Source organism: Danio rerio, chromosome 14 (genome assembly GCF_049306965.1).
Source record: "Danio rerio strain Tuebingen ecotype United States chromosome 14, GRCz12tu, whole genome shotgun sequence".
NCBI classification, from domain to species: Eukaryota; Metazoa; Chordata; class Actinopteri; order Cypriniformes; family Danionidae; genus Danio; species Danio rerio.
Genome location: NC_133189.1, coordinates 39,614,326 through 39,633,019, shown reverse-complemented (window position 1 = coordinate 39,633,019; position 18,694 = coordinate 39,614,326). Strand labels below are relative to the sequence as shown.

General features: G+C 35.6%; 1 protein-coding gene and 1 long non-coding RNA gene across 25 annotated transcripts in view; one reads left to right on the top strand and one right to left on the bottom strand.

Moving 5' to 3' along the window:
• Positions 1-18,694, bottom strand: part of ebf1a (EBF transcription factor 1a) — a 237,335-nt gene that overhangs the window by 218,352 nt on the left and 289 nt on the right. For 8 of the 24 annotated variants that reach the window (XM_073921504.1, XM_073921508.1, XM_073921517.1 and 5 more), the window contains 5 exons: positions 18,436-18,603; positions 15,713-15,904; positions 7,033-7,189; positions 6,213-6,276; positions 5,185-5,240 (listed from right to left, as the gene is read on the bottom strand). In XM_073921504.1, the coding sequence (XP_073777605.1) occupies positions 5,185-5,196 (12 nt within the window). In that variant the 5' untranslated portion in view covers positions 5,197-5,240; positions 6,213-6,276; positions 7,033-7,189; positions 15,713-15,904; positions 18,436-18,603. 24 annotated transcript variants of the gene reach the window in all.
• On the top strand, positions 8,826-14,571 carry LOC141377560 (uncharacterized). Its single transcript, XR_012389897.1, has 3 exons — positions 8,826-8,941; positions 12,635-12,833; positions 12,952-14,571. It is a non-coding gene; the product is annotated as an uncharacterized lncRNA (long non-coding RNA).

Genomic DNA, 18,694 nt, shown 5'->3' with positions numbered 1-18,694 from the left:
GATTACAGGAAATATCTAATATAGGAGATCTGTGTCACTTTGTTTCATGTCGTCTACTTTGGGGAAGTGTTTGTGGCATGTAAACACACCCTATTCCGTAATTAACAAGAAAAATACGTAGACGAGCAACACATGAGAGACGTCCTTCTCATCCCGTGCAAATTTATTTAGGAATCTGCCTGAAGCTTAGCTCTAAAACACACACAGAGCAACAGGCAAGCTACAGCTTGGAGTTACCCAGCAGTTCCAGCCCAGCACTTTTCTGAACAAAGCTCTCCTTAAGGAGGGCCACGAAGCGCATGAAACATGCATGGCACGGTGCGCAGAGGTGTGTGTGAAGCTTTCATTAGACCCTGATGCTGCTTTTAATGCATATTTTATATTGCACAAACTGCTCCTCAAATCTCGTTTGAGAGCCGCCAGTGCCGCCTTGAACTGACAGCCGCATCTGAGGCATGTAAACAATGCACTGTAAATACATGAAAACACATTTCCCTCTTTGTTACCATCACACTGGTGTGTCAGCGCAGTGTGTGTGCGCATTAAGCCCTCGTATGTGATTCGCTTTTGTTCTGCGCTTCAGCTGTTGAGGGAAACAGTTGGATGGAAGGATAAAGAGCGAGAGAGAGAGTCTTTTACTGCATTGTCTTCATCAGATCTGTCACGAGCTCATGCGTTGATCACAGATACGGCCTGTCAGCTTGACACCCGCTCCATCTCGCCTCACCCGCTCCAACCGTTCCCACAGGCAAACCGAGAGTGCGAATATATATATATATATATATATGGGTTTATTGTGAGACGGGTGCAGAATATGTCAGCTTCTGAAGCAAAGTTGATCCTTGCAGCTCTAGACCAGACTGTCTGATTGTCTCTAATAGCCGTGCGTGTACATATATATGTACAGAAGCTCCTGAGTAGCTAACTGTGTGGTCAGGCGACTGGACTTCACCGCCTTGCTAAGTGCTAAAGAGAAGTGTGTGTTGAACAGCTCTATAAACCTGCTCATCAGCCCTCCCGTCCAACACTGCCAAACCCAGCACACGCTGAGTGGAGAGGCGCTCTGTAGCCTCTCTGTACAGAGTTATGGGGCTTTAATGGGAAATCTTAAACACATTGCGAGCACTCCTCAGCATATGTAGGCTGACTGCTCACCGCAGAGTGGTTTTGGACCGGGTTTTCCGAAAGGCATTTAAAGACCAGCTAACACTCTGTCATAACCTAAGCCGTGTTTCATGCTGACATGGAGGAGAGAAGCAAAAAAACACGCAGCAGTCAAATGACAACGAGAGCAGGGAGTCTGCAGAGAGCCAGAATTAAAAGCCTTGCTTAAGTTTGTCTTCTTAACATGAATCAAGATGTGGTCACATGAACAAAAAAAATTCTAGATTATATTGTCAATAATGTATACAATGTTATAATCCAGCAAGGATTTAAAAGATGTTTTTAAAAGATGTCTAATAGACATCTAAGATTAGGCCGAAACTAGTCTAGTCATCAAATAAACAGAAATAAATGACTCATCTAAAGTCTGTCTAATCTGTCTATTTGACGACTAGTGTAGTTTTGGGCTATTCTTAGACATCTATTAGAATTTTGCCACAAGTTTGGCCTTGTTTTAGCCAAGCTGTCTACGTTTAGATGTCTATTAGACATCTATGAAACACAAAATTGTTTGCTGAGGAACTACGGAAGTCAATTCTTTGCAAAGCATATATTACTAAAAATGTAGTTGTTTTCAAAAATTAAATGTTTCTGCACCTTAAATACGCAATTATATGTATGTAAATAAGGAAAATTTTAAGGAAAGCCTCATGCAAAATGTATACTCCAAAAAATGCTGTGTTGTTTAACCCAAATCTGGGTAAAATATGTGGTAAAAGAGTCTTTTGTAACTGAAAAAAAAAGAATATAGTATACATTTATGTTTTCTGATACCATTGTAATACCAATGTCAGAAAAATTGTCCCTTTCAGGTAAGTCCTCTTAAAGGGACAGTTAGTTCAAATCTACAAATCAATTCTTTTTTCTCTTATAAATACTAAAATATAAAATAATTTAAGGATTATAGCTATTTTATCCATACTGTGGAAGTCAATGGGGGACAGCAACTGTTAAGCACATTCCCAAAAATTCATACAGGTTTAGAACAACCTAAGGGTGAGTAAATGAACGGACTGTGACTTTACTTTAATAAAGGTGCAACTTTTCTACTTTATTTACCCCTGAATCATACATATTAACACATTAGTGTAATGAATTGTTCCCTTGAGGTGCTTTTTAGAAGCACACTAAGCACAAAGTTGTATCTTAAGGGACACTGTTATGATACCCTTGCTGGTTGCACTTTTATGTAAATACCAAGTTACCCTGCATGGTTAACCATGGTTAAACTTTTTCATAAAAGTACCAATGTATTTATCTAGCATGTTGACTCTGCTGCCAACCTCTCATTCACACACACTATCTCTTTTTCTCGCTCACTCAGTGGCACCACATCATTAACAGGTATGGCAGGGCCGTTTGCCACAGAAATAGCCAGTAAATCAGTTGGTAATATATGTGCACGTGGGAGACAACCCTGGGGAGATAAACGGCTTTTTATTGAGACACTCAGTGAAAGGCTGAGCCGAGGCCAGTCCCCCTGGCCACTGTATTTACCTCAGGGGTGTCAGAGAACAGTCTCTCTCCCTCAGCACAACGCGCCTGCCTTTCACCCACACACATAAATCTGTCCTGCGACACGCCGGCCAAACCGCTCAGCAGAGCGAGGGCAACAAGCAGCATCAGTAACAGCACCTAGCACTTCACGCATAAACATTCATGCGAAGGGAAATTATAAACCACAAACAAATCACAATATAGGAAGGGAAGATGCCGAGCTGTTTAGGCCAAATGTAACATCCAGTCATTCTGTAGTATGCTTTTGGTCATATACTCTGTATATAAATGAAAGTAGTATGCATTTTAAAATATATCACAGCAGTATATTTTATTTTTAATTATTACAAAATAAGAGACCCTTAAAGGTATTATTGCTCTCTGATTTGGCATTAATATGTATGTGTTTTGAGCAAAATGTTCTACTGATAACTGTCAACAAATTTTTACATTTAAAATATTTTAACATTTGAAGAGTATCACATTTAACATTTATTTGCAGACAATGACAGTAGGTCAGATTAAACATTCTATAACTACTCTATAAGTAGTAGGCAAGGGTCAGTATATAATTCTGACAGTATGATAACCTTGAATAAAAATATCATGGTTTCACTGTGAATACTGCTCAAAATTATATTCGTTTTAAATGTCTGGGTAGAAAACAAATTTTTCCCCTTTGAAAAAAAAATTTAATTTGGGAAACATTTAAAATATTTTGGAACGGTACACATGTCAGGCTAAATAAGTTATTGACTTCTGCTGTTTCAAAAACAGTGATTTCTTTACAATTTAAAAGGCATCTTTGGGTATCTTTTCTGTTGGAGAAAATGTTGTATTTAAAAAAAGAAAAAAAAGCCTTACATAAAAACCTTACATATACTGTAGTACATCTACTACTTATGCATTGTAAGTAGTATGCATGCAGTATTTATTAAATTATAATTAAATTCTGAATTCTGTAAATTCAGTAAAAGAGACTACCCTTAAAGTTATTATTGTTCCCTGGATTTACCATTAATAGGTATGTGTTTTGAGTAAAATGTTTACTAGCGATAACATGTCAACAAAATTTTAAATAAAAATATTATCATTTAAAATTTTAACATTTAAAAAGTATTCAATTTATTTGCAGACAATGAGAGTAGGTCAGTTTAAACATTGTATAAATATCCTATATATTGCAGTCATTTGCATGTACATGTTATTTACATAATACACATGCACTTGTTATTTACATAATACATAGTTTATTTAAAAAAAAAAAAAAATATATATATATATATATATATATATATATATATATATATATATATATATATATATATATATATAGTGCACAGCATATATGAGTAAATGCCCACAAATCAATATTTCCTATAGGATGCTTTACAGTATTATATTTGTGCATATACATTAGTTAAGTCAACAGAATCAAGATCAAATTAATTCCCTGACCTGTTTAAGTATTTTTCTCACTCTTTACTTTAATACAGCTTCCAAATATGCACACATGCATAGACAAACACACGCGGATGAGGCAAAACAGTAGCAACAAGGTGAAACAAAAGGGTAAACATGCTGGCGTGTTAAAATCACATGATGTACTAAGTGTTTGGAGCGTTAGCGATCTGTCTGTCACAGCGCCTGCTAATTGCCTCATATCTGTACACACTTCACCCTGCCTGGGGTCACACACACACACACACACACACACACACATAACTTGTCATGCAAAACGAGTCCTATAAAAACGGCTTATGAAAAAAAATATAATCATTTCAGTTATTAATCAAATTAGCTAATGAGCTTTGCATATTTGCATTCTAAAGATTTATTGCGCATCCAGATTTATTGTCACAGTTCTTGACTCGCAGCTGCTGGATACACTTTCCCTAAAGTGTCTTCAAAACAACATTTATAGACAGAGACCATGAGAGAGGAAGTGAGGGGATGAGTGGGAAAGAGAGAATGAGAGAGAGAGAGAGAGAGAGAGAGAGAGAGAGAGAGGGGCTGTTTCTGTTTTGGGGGGGGGGGGGGGGGGATTGTAATATGAGATTGTAAGGTCACTCTCGCTGCCCTGTGTTTTCTCATATGAGTTTTTCTTAAAGGTTAGAGCTCACAACCTGCACAGTTAACACGACATGCCTCCTCATAACAAACATGTGCATATGAACACACTGGAAGTATGCTGTTTAAATTTTGAAAGGCACCACTGGATAATCCCCTGTGACAGAATATGAATGCAACTCAAAGTCTTTCTTTCTTTCTCTCTCCAGCTATCAACCTCACTGTCACACGTATGCACATAAATACATGCATACGCTCAGTCATCTTAAATGATGTCCCAGAGAGAGTATGTCATATTTAGACACTAACCGATCCTCGTGCCCCTGAGGCATGCTAGAGTGTAACCCCAAACTCACCAGGGTGCACGGCACACATGCACACTGCGAATCACACACAATATTTACCAGCAGACCATGGGGATTTTCAGAAAAAATAAATAAAGCAAACTCTTACCTGTTTGGTCATGGAGTCAATCAGGCGTACATAAAAGTCCTGTTCTGTTCTGATGCCTGCACAGGAGAGAAAACAAAAGCTCTTTAGCATAAAATACAATGCAGGTCATTCGGATCTAAAATTGATCTGGCAGGTATATTTATCATTTACAATGAAATGAGTTTAATACTGGATGGATGCTTTAAATTTCTAGATTGTTCAACCCAACTTAAATTACAGAGTATTAAAGGATTATGAAAACAAAAATAAATAGATTTGGATGAAACTCAAACTTAAATTGAGCAATTATATATATACATACATTATATATACATACACAAAAACAAAAGTATGAAGAAAATGCATGAAATTAGGTCAGATGGAAATAACCAAAAAATTAAAACACAGGATGCATGATTTCAAGCAAAATAAATCCAAATGTCTAATTAAAAAGGTTTAGAAACACGGCAGACTGGCGCAACAAATTTCCAAACGCCTGGTTGTCATTTACCACATTAGCAGACATAGAAAAAAGTGTACTTTCATTATTGCCAGGCCATTAGCTTCCATCAAAAATGAAGTGCACGTTTCTGGAAAACGCGTAACCGGAAAAGTGCACTAATGGAGATCGTTTTGTGTTTCAATAATGTTTATAAAACGCTACAACATTGCTGCGCACTTTATAATCTTTTGCTTGAACAATTATAGTAATTACTATTATTATTAATGATTATATATATATATATATATATATATATATATATATATATATATATATATATATATATATATATATATATATATATAATTACTACTATTATTATTACTTATATTATTATTTTATTAGTAGTAGTAGTCGTTGTAGTTGTATCTAGGTCATTATATTCGTTTTAATTCTGTTTGATCTAGTTACGCAGTGAATTATTTATTTCTCTGTCACCCGTCCTTCTCGATGTCTTTTATTTTATTCAAATTGTGGTGCTGAAGTAAATCCCTGATGTGTTTATGCAAAGTTCAATAAGTCTAAGATTATGCGAATTCCGCCTTACCGTTGCTGTAAAGGAGCTGCAATCTGTAATGGATCCCATTGTTTGTCTTTTCTCCGGTAGATTCCTGCAAAAATAAATTTGTTGGTTAGCAAGAAAAACATATTTGACTATTTCTAACAAGCCCTGTAGGTCAGACCGGCTATTCCCATGCGGACCAAGAGGCCAAAAAATAAATAAATATAAATAAATAAATAAATAAATAACCGCTAACGCAAATTAGCCAGTCCGAACAACATCTGCAGTTCAAAATACATTAAATCTCAGATGGTAAACGAACAGATTAATACATCAACTTATTTAAAAAAAAACTAAGCTACCTTTGTGCCTTGAGTATAAGTACAGTCAGTAAATACACAGTATTATTAGCCACATCTTTTAATAAAATCAGCAGTAACTTCACTTGCTTAGATAATTTCTAACTGTTTACACAAATATTATTTGTGTGCAGTATTTTTATTAAAACATCATTTGATACTTTCATAATAATACATTTACTAATATAACATTTTAAAAAGGAAAATTCATCCTTATCACTGTAACTTATCTGAAAATTATACATTAGTAAATGTACAAAGTATTGAAGGGTAAAAAAGCTTCAGTGAAATTATAGCTTACTACTTGAACATGTAGCTAATAATGATAATAATCATAATAATAATAATAATAATAATAATAATAATAATAATAATAATAATAATAATGATAATAATAATGATAATTCTTTCGACTTAAGCCCAACATTAATAATTATCAGAGTTGATAAACCATTTTCACTCAAATTTGCAAAACCGATATGTGTAAAGGATAACGTTTGACTTGCCTTTTCTTTTTCAACAAATCCAACAAAAGATGTTCTTTCAATTTCCACGGGTTGTCCTTGTCTGTCGTATAGCGCTAATACGAAGTGGAAGAAGTTGGATTTACGAAGGTTTGAAGGAGGTTGCTTCTCAAAGTGTGCTCGAGCAAGACCCACTCCACTATAAACACACAGAAGAAAGACAGACAGAATGATGATGGATGTATTTATAATTAAAAGCAACAATTATAGCCTATTTTGTGATTTATTATAATTGTCTCAAAATATTAAAAATAAATAGGCTAATTTTAGTTCAAATGTGCAACGGGAAAGCCCTGAAATAGCACACGTGAATTGCTTTATTAGTTTAAGAAAACAACTTGAAATATAGCTTTGTGTTTTACACAATCACTTAAAAAGTTATGCTAGTCTTTAACAACATATATTCCATTTAACATACTATTGGCAATTGTGATAAATCATAAAGTAGCTTAATTGCTCTAAATCTATACTTGAACAAACAAGTAAGCTAGGCTACTGGTATTTATTTTCTTTAAAACTCCATATTTTAGGGCAAATAAATCAACGCACTGTTGCAAAGTCATTAAAAAGCAGCCGCTATTTTAAGGCTAAAATAATAATGTCAGAAGAAATATTTTTTAAATAGTTTAAATGTGACTTGCAACTCCATCGTTTCAATGTGTCGGTGCCGACGACACGCAGGAGGATGCTACGAACTTATCGCAGCAATAAATCAATCTCTTTGTCAGCTGGTTATTAATAAGCAGATATCGCGCACTGATTAGGATGATATACATGAGCGTTTTGTGTCGTCCCAGGATGATAAGCGCCCGATATCATTCCGTCGAGCTGTTGCCGTGGCGCTGCAGACCGCCGCCGGCTTACCTCTGAGCGGCTGTGTTCGCATCCAACACTCCGGCGCCCTGCATCCATGTCCGGACAGCGTTCATCCCGGCACCGATGGGCTCCTCTTTCATACTACTCCCGCTCCTTTGAATGCTGTCTTGAATCCCGAACATGAAAACAGACTCCTGTCACCGTCTCAGTCGCTGCTTGCTTCTTTTGATCGCTCCGTTAAAAAAAGACAAGGAGAGGAGTACGGGTGAGCAGGTGTCACCGCGTTTGTCTCTATTAGCGCTTCCTCTGTGAAACCGAAAATACACCGACGTGCCAAAAGAAACGCGAGATGTCAACATCCAGGTTTGGGAACACCGCACAACAATAAACAAACAAACAAACCAAAAACTGCAAGATTAAACCGGAGGTCCCTTCGGTCTAGCGCGCGGGGGAGAGAGAGAAAGAGGGAAAAAAGTCTAATGTCACTTTAAGAAACAATAGGATCAAGAACGGGCTTCGCTGAGGGTTAGATCAAATGTCATCATCCAGAGACTATTTTTTTTCTTTCTTTATTTTCTCCTCCTTTCCTTTCCTGTCTTTCTCCACAAAGAGTATTCTCTGATCAAATCACATGAATGAGCAATATGAAATCAACCACGAGAGGTGGACCCTTGTGGAGACAGCTCCCTCGCTGTTCCCCTTGTTCAAACGGGAGTGATTTGTGTCCTTTCCCAAAGGAATCCGATTTGACTGTCTCTGGGAACTAAACACAAGCAAACTAACCCCAAAGGGAGGAGGAGGTGGAGGAGGAGGGAGTGACTGCGCACGCAGGGCCGCCCCCCAAACATAAGTAAGCCGAACTACCATTAGCTGTCCACCCAACCACGAAGCCCGTCGCCTAATTAGATATCACAGCCCGCCCTGCCCACTTAGCGAGCTGCGTGTTTAGAGGGGAAACCAGAAAGAAGTTATGCGCGCGTTAAATGTCACGCGGGGAGCTGCAGTCCGGAGCGCGCCGCGCGAGTCGAGCCAAGCTGATGTGGTTCGCATGAACGCAGAGTTGTCTTTTAATATTGTAAGTTTGTTTAAGAAACAGCACAGTGGGTTTGTTTAAATAGGGATGAGCTAGTGTTAGGGTTGTTCAGCAACTCTCTCAAGAGTTGGATGTTTTATAAAAACATTTCTGAGGGAGTTTTCGCCGCGCGCGTTGCGTTGAGGTTTGGCGCCCCTGGCAGATTTATCAGCTTTTCCAAAAGCCCTTAAAACACTGCATTATTGCTTAAAGAGAATATGATAGCTATGTCAGTATTTTTATTTCATAAATTATCAATAATGACATGTCAAACAGACCTCTGTTGCTATGGTTACCTGCTAGACGAGCGCGATGTGTGTTCTTGAGAGTTTATATTCAGGTAAAATAAATGAATTGAGAACTTTTGTAAGCTGGTAGGCTTTAATATAGCCAACCAAAACGTGGTCACACTAGGATATTCTGCTTTCTTTAAAACATCATTGTCGATTTTTTATTAGGCTAATACCATAATGTAGTATAAAGTATTATAAAGTATGAAGTATTTCATTAATGTGCGTATGAGAGACATAAACCCGAGAAATACTATGTTTGACAACCAATGTGACTAAATTTATAATTAGTGTCATAAACATTTCCAAAGAGACGTCTTAGTGCATTGCACCAACATTGAGGTTTGTTTTTTATTATTTCAGTTATCAGTAAAAAATAAACTATAAAATCCTTACTGACAAAATTATTTAATGCTTTTTAAAATTGCCTACTTTTTTATTAGTATAGATAAAGGAGCAGAATGCAGATATTATAATCCATATAACACCGCAGCGACAATAGGCTAAACGCATCAAACAAAACCGGATCATTCAGACCTAATGTTTAAACAGCATGCTTAGTCAAAAACAATATAAAACGACTACACAAAATACAATATAAGCGCAAAACAGTGTAAATAGCAGCACTTTTTTCCTCTTTTAAACAAAATCATTTTTATTAATATTTGAAATATGCTTTATTATATTTCAGAAATGTTCAAAATGAGCTTGCTCCGGATATGGATATTGCACCAGAGCTAAATGAATTGCACGGAGGAGAGAGGTCTGAGTCCGTCCTATGCAGAGCTGGTCAGGCAGAGGGGAATTGTACTCCCCTTGGGTCCTTGTATTTATATGCCACACAGCAGTTTAAAGTGGCAGAAACTACACAACGAGTCTTGGCGAAAACGGTGAATTGTGTCCAAATAAGAGACAGACATGTTATTTAGCATAACTAAAATTTATTATGTGCGTCACTTAAATGTCCCATGTTCGAGAAAAAAAAATCAATGCGCAATCCTGTTTAACATGTGTCCATATTTATGATAATCATATAAAAAAGCTCAAATTAACCTTTATATAATACAACTAATCCCATTGCTGACAGCGACAAATTCGATTTGATCTGTAAAGCAGATGTCCACATAAATCACACTGTCGTTGATGAGCACTAACCATTTAATTGAATTGAATAACCATAAAATAAATCATAATGTAAAACAAAGTTTTTGTCACGTGACATAATTTAATCAGTGGGCTACTTTTGTCTGTTTAAGCGATCAGACCAGCATGTATTTGTATATAAAAAGCACATTTAGTTTTAATGCAGTATAAATATCTACAATTTATTTATTTATTTATTTATTTATTTATTTATTTATTTATTTATTTATTTATCTAGCCAAGAAAAAGCACCGTTTTGATAATTTCTTCATTAATGCACAATGTAGGCTATATGAAATAACCAGGATTATATTTGAGTTTGTGATCCAACTCAGCTTGACGTTAAAAAATAGACTAATTTACTAATAAGAGTCTCAGTTGGGGGTAATTATGACTAACAAAAGTGCTTGCATATTTTGTACATACTGTAACAACAAACAGAGTCTGTTTTTTGTGGATTGGAAAACAAATCGCATGAAGAGTTTCAGACTCCTCAGAGAACCGGACAAGAGTGAAAATAATGGTTGCCAGCGCAACATTGTCATCTAGTGGCCACACATGGAAAACATCGCCTTTGTTTTAAAAAACTTTTTAAAGCATTACAGAAACTAGAAGTAGTTTACAAAAAGAGCATGTAAAAAAGAATTATTAAGTATAAAGATGAAGTTTGTGATTTAAGTGTTTCAAATAACTTTTCGAATAATGTGTCAAAATGAAATTACTGCAAAATGAAATAAGGCATACTTTTATTGACCTTTACATATTAGAATATAATACAACAATAAGCAGTCATACTACATTTTAAAAAAAATTTTAAGTTGATTAAAATGAAATGTAAATAAATAAGTAAAACCTAGAGGAGTCTATGTCATCAATGTTTTTTCATTTAAATATGCTGGACACTTTTATATTTATAGTATACAAAATAATACTAACAATTGCCTCACAGCAAGAAGGTCACTGGTTCGAGTCCCGACTGGGCCAACTGGCATTTCTGTGTGGAATTTGCATGTTTCCCTCCCATGTTGGCGTGAGTTTCCTCAAGGTACTCTGGTTTCCCCCACAGTCCAAAGACATGCACTATCTGAATTGAACAAACTAAATTAGCAATAGTGTATGAGTGAATGAGAATGCATGGGTTTATATATATTTATATATACACTTTTGCATCACTGAATGACATTTTAGTGGGTGTAAATCATGATAAAAATGTATCATAAATGTATCATGTCATTATGTTTTTCCTCAGAAAAACTTTAAATTAAACACAATTCATTCTTGTAGCTATAAAATAAAGTTGTGTAAGATATTGTGCTGCGGATGCTGGTACCAATGGACTAAATATCTGTCTCAGTGTCATTCATATCAGTCTCAATGAAAGTGGTGATGACAGCCCTCATTACCATTCACTATCATTGTATAAGTTTCCATAATATTATTCCATTTATTTCGTGTAAATGGGCTCTATGCACAGCTAGTGTTTTTCAGCCAATGATAAACTTCTGGTGAAAACTATTTCCGTATTCAAAAGGTTCCTTTAGAGCATCAATGTTCAGTTCAATGTTCAGCAAAACATTCAGTTCAATAGACTTAAGCATCCATTTAGTTGTTCAAGTGTAAAATGAGTTAAAAGACCACTGACCACTGTTTAACCACTAGCACCTTCAGGATCAGTGGACTAGTGCAAAAACTCTATTGTAAATACTGGAGTAAAATAAACTGTCATATTATAAAGACATGGCGGGGGGAAATGGAATTTAGTGTAGTGCTTCTTGTCCGGTCTGCGACCCACTTTATATTGTTTATCTATCAGGCAGTAAAGATCCCTGATTTTTAAAAAGATCAGACCTTAAACGTGGCAATAATATAATGGAAAGAGATCACTGGAAGCGCTTAGGCTGGCTGAAATGAAAAGTGTGTGTGCATATACCCCATTGCCCTTTTAAAGTTTCAGAATTTCAACACCGTACTGACCAAAGTTGTTAAAGTACTTTTAAAGTAAATGTAGAGCTACATGCACACAGTGTCAACACAACTTTTATCAAGACTTAGGTCAGAGAAGAAAAAATTGATACTCTGCAGTGACCCTTGACCTTAACCTGGCACACACACAGACACACACACTAGGACTCATGAAGACAACATTATTTATATTCTGGTTCCGTGAGAAAATGTACCCAGGGAATATGTGGCCTTTGCAAAATGACCGAGAGCTTTGTTCCTGCGTTTCACATGTAACTTTTTTTCTCCTTTTTTTACACAGGGGTCGGAGTTCAATGTTAACTTTGATCAGAAGGATGGAGAGGGTTAAAAGCTGGCGGTCTTTGATTTGCTAATGTTTCCTCCATTCTCTCTTCCTGTCCCTCACGCTAAAGGGAGTTGAAGCGTTCACACAGGAAAAGTGGATAAACGCTCTCATCTGCCCCTTCAGACACCTCACACAGCTGATTCCAGAACTGCAGGTATCTGTTATACCTTTCAGCTTTTTTCAAACGGTCATATTTTAACTGCACTTAAATTATTTTCTTACTCTTTGTCATGGATCAGAAGATGTTATAGGCTATTCATTCATTCCTTCAGCTTAGTCCCTTATTCATCAGGGGTCGCCACAGCGGATTGAACCACCAACTATTCCGGCATATTTTTTTCGCAGCAGATGCCCTTTCAGATGCAACTTAGTACTGGAAAAACTTACTCATTCACACACACTTATACACTTCGGCCAATTTAGTTTACATAATTCACCTATAGCGCAAGTCTTTGGATTACAGGGGAAACCGCGGAGCACAGGGAGAAAATGCAAACTCTACACAAAAATGACAACTGACCCAGCCAAGGCTCGAAACCAGTGACCTTCTTTCTGTGATGCGACAGCGATACCCCCTGTGCCACCCCAATTACATATATAAAAACACATTAATATTAATAAAATTACGTTCATATTGCAGACCATAGTTTTAAACGAGCAGACACTAGTCCATAACTACAGTGTTAACGCTATGACAATTCAACAAATTCATCTATGACTTTGGTTATTGAAGAATTAGCAGTTTTTCATATTTTATTATCAATGTATGCTTTTTCCATTCATTTATGGTTTTGATTTACATTACGTGACCTTAATCTTTGCTTCAAAAGACGTTTGAGAATGTAAAGCTTGAAAAAATGAATTTTATCTGAATGTTTACTAGTTTGATGTGATATATTGTCTGGATTAGTGTGGTAAATTAAGGTACAAAAACCTGACAATAACCTGCCAGTACTTTTTCTCAGTAAAAGTCAACAGTCATTGTTCACACAGGGGGTCATTAAATAATTTTTACTCATGATTTCATTAGGGATTGGGAATGTAAGTTCGATTTTAGTTAAAAGTTTTTATTATAAACTGTATTAATGTACAGACAAACTCTTGCTACTCTTGTAACGGAGTTTGCAAACACTACAAAAATCTTCATTCGTTCATTTACCTTCAGCTTAGTCTCTATTTCAAAGGTCGCCACAGCAGAATGAACCACCAATTGTACCAGCAGATGCCCTTTCAGCTGCAACCCAGTACTGGGAAACACCCATACACTCATTCACACACTACAGCCAATTTAGTTTATTCAATTCACCTTTACCGCTTGTCTTTGGACTGTTGGAGGAACCAGAGCCCCTGGAGGAAACCCACGCGAACACAGGAAGAACATGCAAACTCCACACAGAACTGACCCAGCTGGGACTCGAACAAGCAACCTTCTTGCTTTGAGGCGACAGCGCTAACCACTGAGACACTGTTCCACCCAACAGAAATCTTTTTTTTTAAATAAAAAATAAAATTGGGCAAACACTAAATTATTCAAACTCAATATTTTTAATAAACTATATAATATTCTGAACTTTTTTCTGAACTTATTGGAATCATAGTATTAAATTATAGCATCACCTATATGAAAATTCTGCCATTACTTACTCATCATCTACTTGTTTCTTTCTTCTGATGAACACAAACAAAGATACACTAAATAATTTAATAACTTAATAACTACTGCTATATTGCACAAGTTTAACGATAATATTCCTGTTACCCGTATAAAGTGTGATGAGGTAAGAGGTGCACTGTACCACTGGATATGGAAGTGTGTGAAAGTAAAACGTTTTTGGCAAGGTGTTATTGAAATCATTGAGCAAATTTTATCAAATAAATGACCATTGAATCCTAAGATTTTATCCTGGATATATATCCTGTCAACCCTCTCTTACAAAGCACAGGTCAGATTCATACACATGTGTATTTTACAGGCTACATTTTTATTATTATGCATTATTGCTTTTATTTTGAATATATAAATGAACCTAGAATTGGAAAGTGGATTAAATAAAAAAGCGTCACATTTGTCAGCAGACAAGATTACAATTATTGTCAAAACAAAATGTGTTTGAAGATATCTGAAGACCTTTTAATAACTTCCTAAAGTACAAAGTACATGTTGGCAGTCTGCTACAACAACAAGCTCTGAGGGAGTAGGGTAGTACCATGGTTTAAACCGGGGGTGCCCAATCATTTTTTTATGAAGGGCCAAAATCCAAGCTTAATTGAGAGCTGTGGCTTACAGTAAATATAGCAAACTGTATTACATTAAAGTTGCCATGGGTAATTTCTTAATTTATTTAATAATATAATTTTTTTTAAAATACTTGAGCCGTATTTACTAATGCTTTTAATTTAGTATAATTTTCTTAATCTTGAAATGAGAATCTCTGTTAAAGAAACTTCCCAACGCTTCCAAATCATTTCCCTCTGGCGGGCCAAATCAAAGGATGCAAAGAGCCAACTTTGGTCCGCGGGCCCTAGTTTGGGTATTACTGGTCTAAACATAGACTTGGGAAACACTCTTTACCTGATTTTAACATATTCTCCCTTTTTTGTTTGTTTGTTTGCTTTTTTAGGGATAGGAGGGAGAATAGGTTGTAAAATGTTTGATTTGTCTACATGATTATTATTCTGTAACTGTGTAATCTGTTGTGATGTGTAAACTGTGAAAAAATGATTAATATATTGTACCAAAAAAATTATGTTGGAAAGCACGAGCCATTGACCTCCATAGTATTTTTTTACATTTTATTTTTTGTTTCTACTGTAGATGTCAATAGCTGGTGCTTTCCTATTCCTTTATAATATCTTGTGTTCGACCAAAGTAATACATAAAAGTTTAAAACCAGTCGAGCGTGCGAGGCATGTAAAAACCACAGTTATGTCAACGATGACTGTAAAGTAAGATTGTGTGGTCAGGAAACGGTTGTATGTCTAGCTTTTGTGTGTTTTTCATCAGATGTGATGTTTCCAGCAGTCTAACATTACCTCAGTGTTCAGGTGTGGGTCTGGTTAGTTCATCACAGGTGGGTTTAAGAGTCCTGCAGGTCTTGTTAGACTTCAGAACAACACTGAGAGAAAGCCAAGACGAATGTTTCGTATGTTTGGAGTTATTCCCACATTCAGCCATATTTTATTGAATTCAGCTGCATAGTTCATTCAAAAGTTTGCACTCATCGCCTACAAAACAAGACAAAGAAAAAGAGAAAGGATCATTTACATCTATCTAAAGGTTTGATGGTTATTCTTTTTATGTTTGAACATTTTGAACGTTTCCTCAAAGTTATTTTATTGGTTAAGTGTTTAAAAGCATGCAGGGATCAATTCAGAATACACAGATTTTCTATTTACAAAATGTATTTAAATTGTCTGTAGTGTATGAGTGTGAATGAGTGCGTGTGGATGTTTCCCAGAGATGGGTTGCAGCTGGAAGGGCATCCGCTGTCTAAAAACGTGCTGGATAAGTTGGAGGTTCATTCCACTGTGGCGACCCCGGATAAATAAAGGGACTAAGCAGAAAAAGAAAATGAATGAATTAATCAATCAAGGAGACAAAACTGCATATTTGATATATCTTTAGACTAAATATGGTTGTCCAGATAAAACAAGAGGTTACTTTTGACACCAGGGTCTTGATTAAAGACAGAGGTACTGATGAGATGATAATTATTTTCATGCTGAGGCAGACAAACAGTAAGTTTTCAGTATTAAAGTTCCACAATGTCAAAATTTAAAAAAAACTTAAAAAAGTGATTAAAAGTAAATTTAGGCATCACAACATTATAGTACACTATATAAAAATCATTTTGGATTTCATTTATTCATTTTCCTTCAGCTTAGTCTCTATTTCAGAGGTCAGCACAGCGGAATGAACTGCCAACTATTCCAGCATATGTTTTGAGCAGTGGATGCATTTCCAGCTGCGATCCAGTAAAGTTTCAGGGAAACACACATACACTTTTGCATTCACACACTATGGCCAATTTAGTTTATTCAACTCATCTATAGCGCAAGTCTTTGGACTGTGAGGGAAACCGGAGCACCCAAAGGAAACCCACACAAACATGGGGGGAACATGCAAACTCCACACAGAAATATCAATTGGCCTAGCTTGGACTTGAACCAGCGACCTTCTTGCTGTGAGGCGACAATGCTAACCACTGAGCCACCTTTTGGATTTATTTTTTTATAAAAAAATATGTTATTATTATTATTATATTCAGATTCATATATATATATATATATATATATATATATATATATATATATATATATATATATATATATATATATATATATATATATATATATATATATAAAAAAACATGTTTCCCCAGTTAAAATTTCATGTAAAAAAATTATTAGATGGGTCTGGGTAAACATTAACATGCACATATTTGCTGAAATTCATAATAAAATGTTTTATTTGTAGGCTATTGTGCAAAGTATATTTGTAAGGTTTTTGTGCATGTTATATATTATGTGAAAAGAGAAAAAACAATAAATCGTTGTACGAATGCTGTAATTTTTAAATAATTTTCTATTACAAATACATGAAGGTCATGTGACCATCAGGAAGATAACCTGGCAATAACGATCTCCACGGCAACTCAAGTTCGTTCTCTGCGTTCTTGGAATTGAGAAACAGCCACAGTAATTTCAAGGCAACAGGTTTATTCACCTCCACAATCATCCGGAAGCTTCTACTGTTTTTTATTTTTCTTTCTGTAATGTGGCACAGTTCCGAGAGAAACAGAATATTAAATGAGAAAACAGTGGACGTGCGTAAATTAGGGGTGTAATTCAGAAAGATCGGAAAGGGGTTTTAGAAGTGTTAGCAACCTAACAGGCTCCTCCTTCTCACCATTACTGTTTGTTGTCAGCTGGAGTTAAGCATGTTAACCACACCCAATTCCTCAAAATCATGTATTCTGACAACTTAACTGAATAAAAAACACAGGAAGTGCATTTTCAGATTTCAATTAAAGATTAGAAGGGTAAACTTTTTTTCTTAACCCTGCACTGCACCCATTATGATAGATTCAATAAAAAATGACTGTTTTTCTTTTCTTAGAAAGACTTATATTGAAGTGCTGTAAAACAATTGGGGGGAACAAATTTAGAACTTTCCTTGTAATTAATAATTGTGTTGTTTGTTTTGATTTAATTGGTGCTGCAGTATTATAAGCTCTAACACAGAACTTATAAAGGACACCTTAAACATACTTTCCAACAATTGATATTCCAACAGCTTTCGTTCATTCTATTCATTTTTGATAAATATTATTGAAAGCAAACCGAATATCGCATTATCATGTATACAGGATACAGTATGTATAAATATTTCCTCTAGTAAATACAATAAATAAATAGCAAGTCTAATATGCCCAGATGCATCAGAATACTGTAGCTAGCTAACAAGGTCACACTTTATTTTCGTTTGTTGAATTTAGGTTAAATTGCATCCACATGCCAACTAATTCTCATTATATTATAAGTAGACTGTTGGATTGGGGTTAATATAAGTTGACATGTACTTGCAAAGTTTCTTATAGTCAGTTAAATGTCTATTGAAGGAGCAGTATCAACAGATTTTATGCAGATAGTCTACTAATACTCAAATGGACCAGCAAAAAAAAGTGTTACCGCTAACAATGTTTATTTATTATACACTACTATACTACGCCTGTCTTATCTACCTCAGAACTTACCTGAACTGTCTCCATCACTGCTCTCATCAAATGTCCAATCTGCATCATTCTCATGGTTGCTAAAACCTCACATCTCATCCTCATTTTCATCTGCAGGAAGAGCCAGTCCTGTCCTTTTCTTCTTTCATTTACCATAGAACATGGTGATCCTCACTGATACACTGTTCTCTGTATTTAATCAATAGTATTTTTATTAAAATGTAATTTTATCCATAACGCAAATGCCATTAACATACAATTAATCAACATATTACTAGCT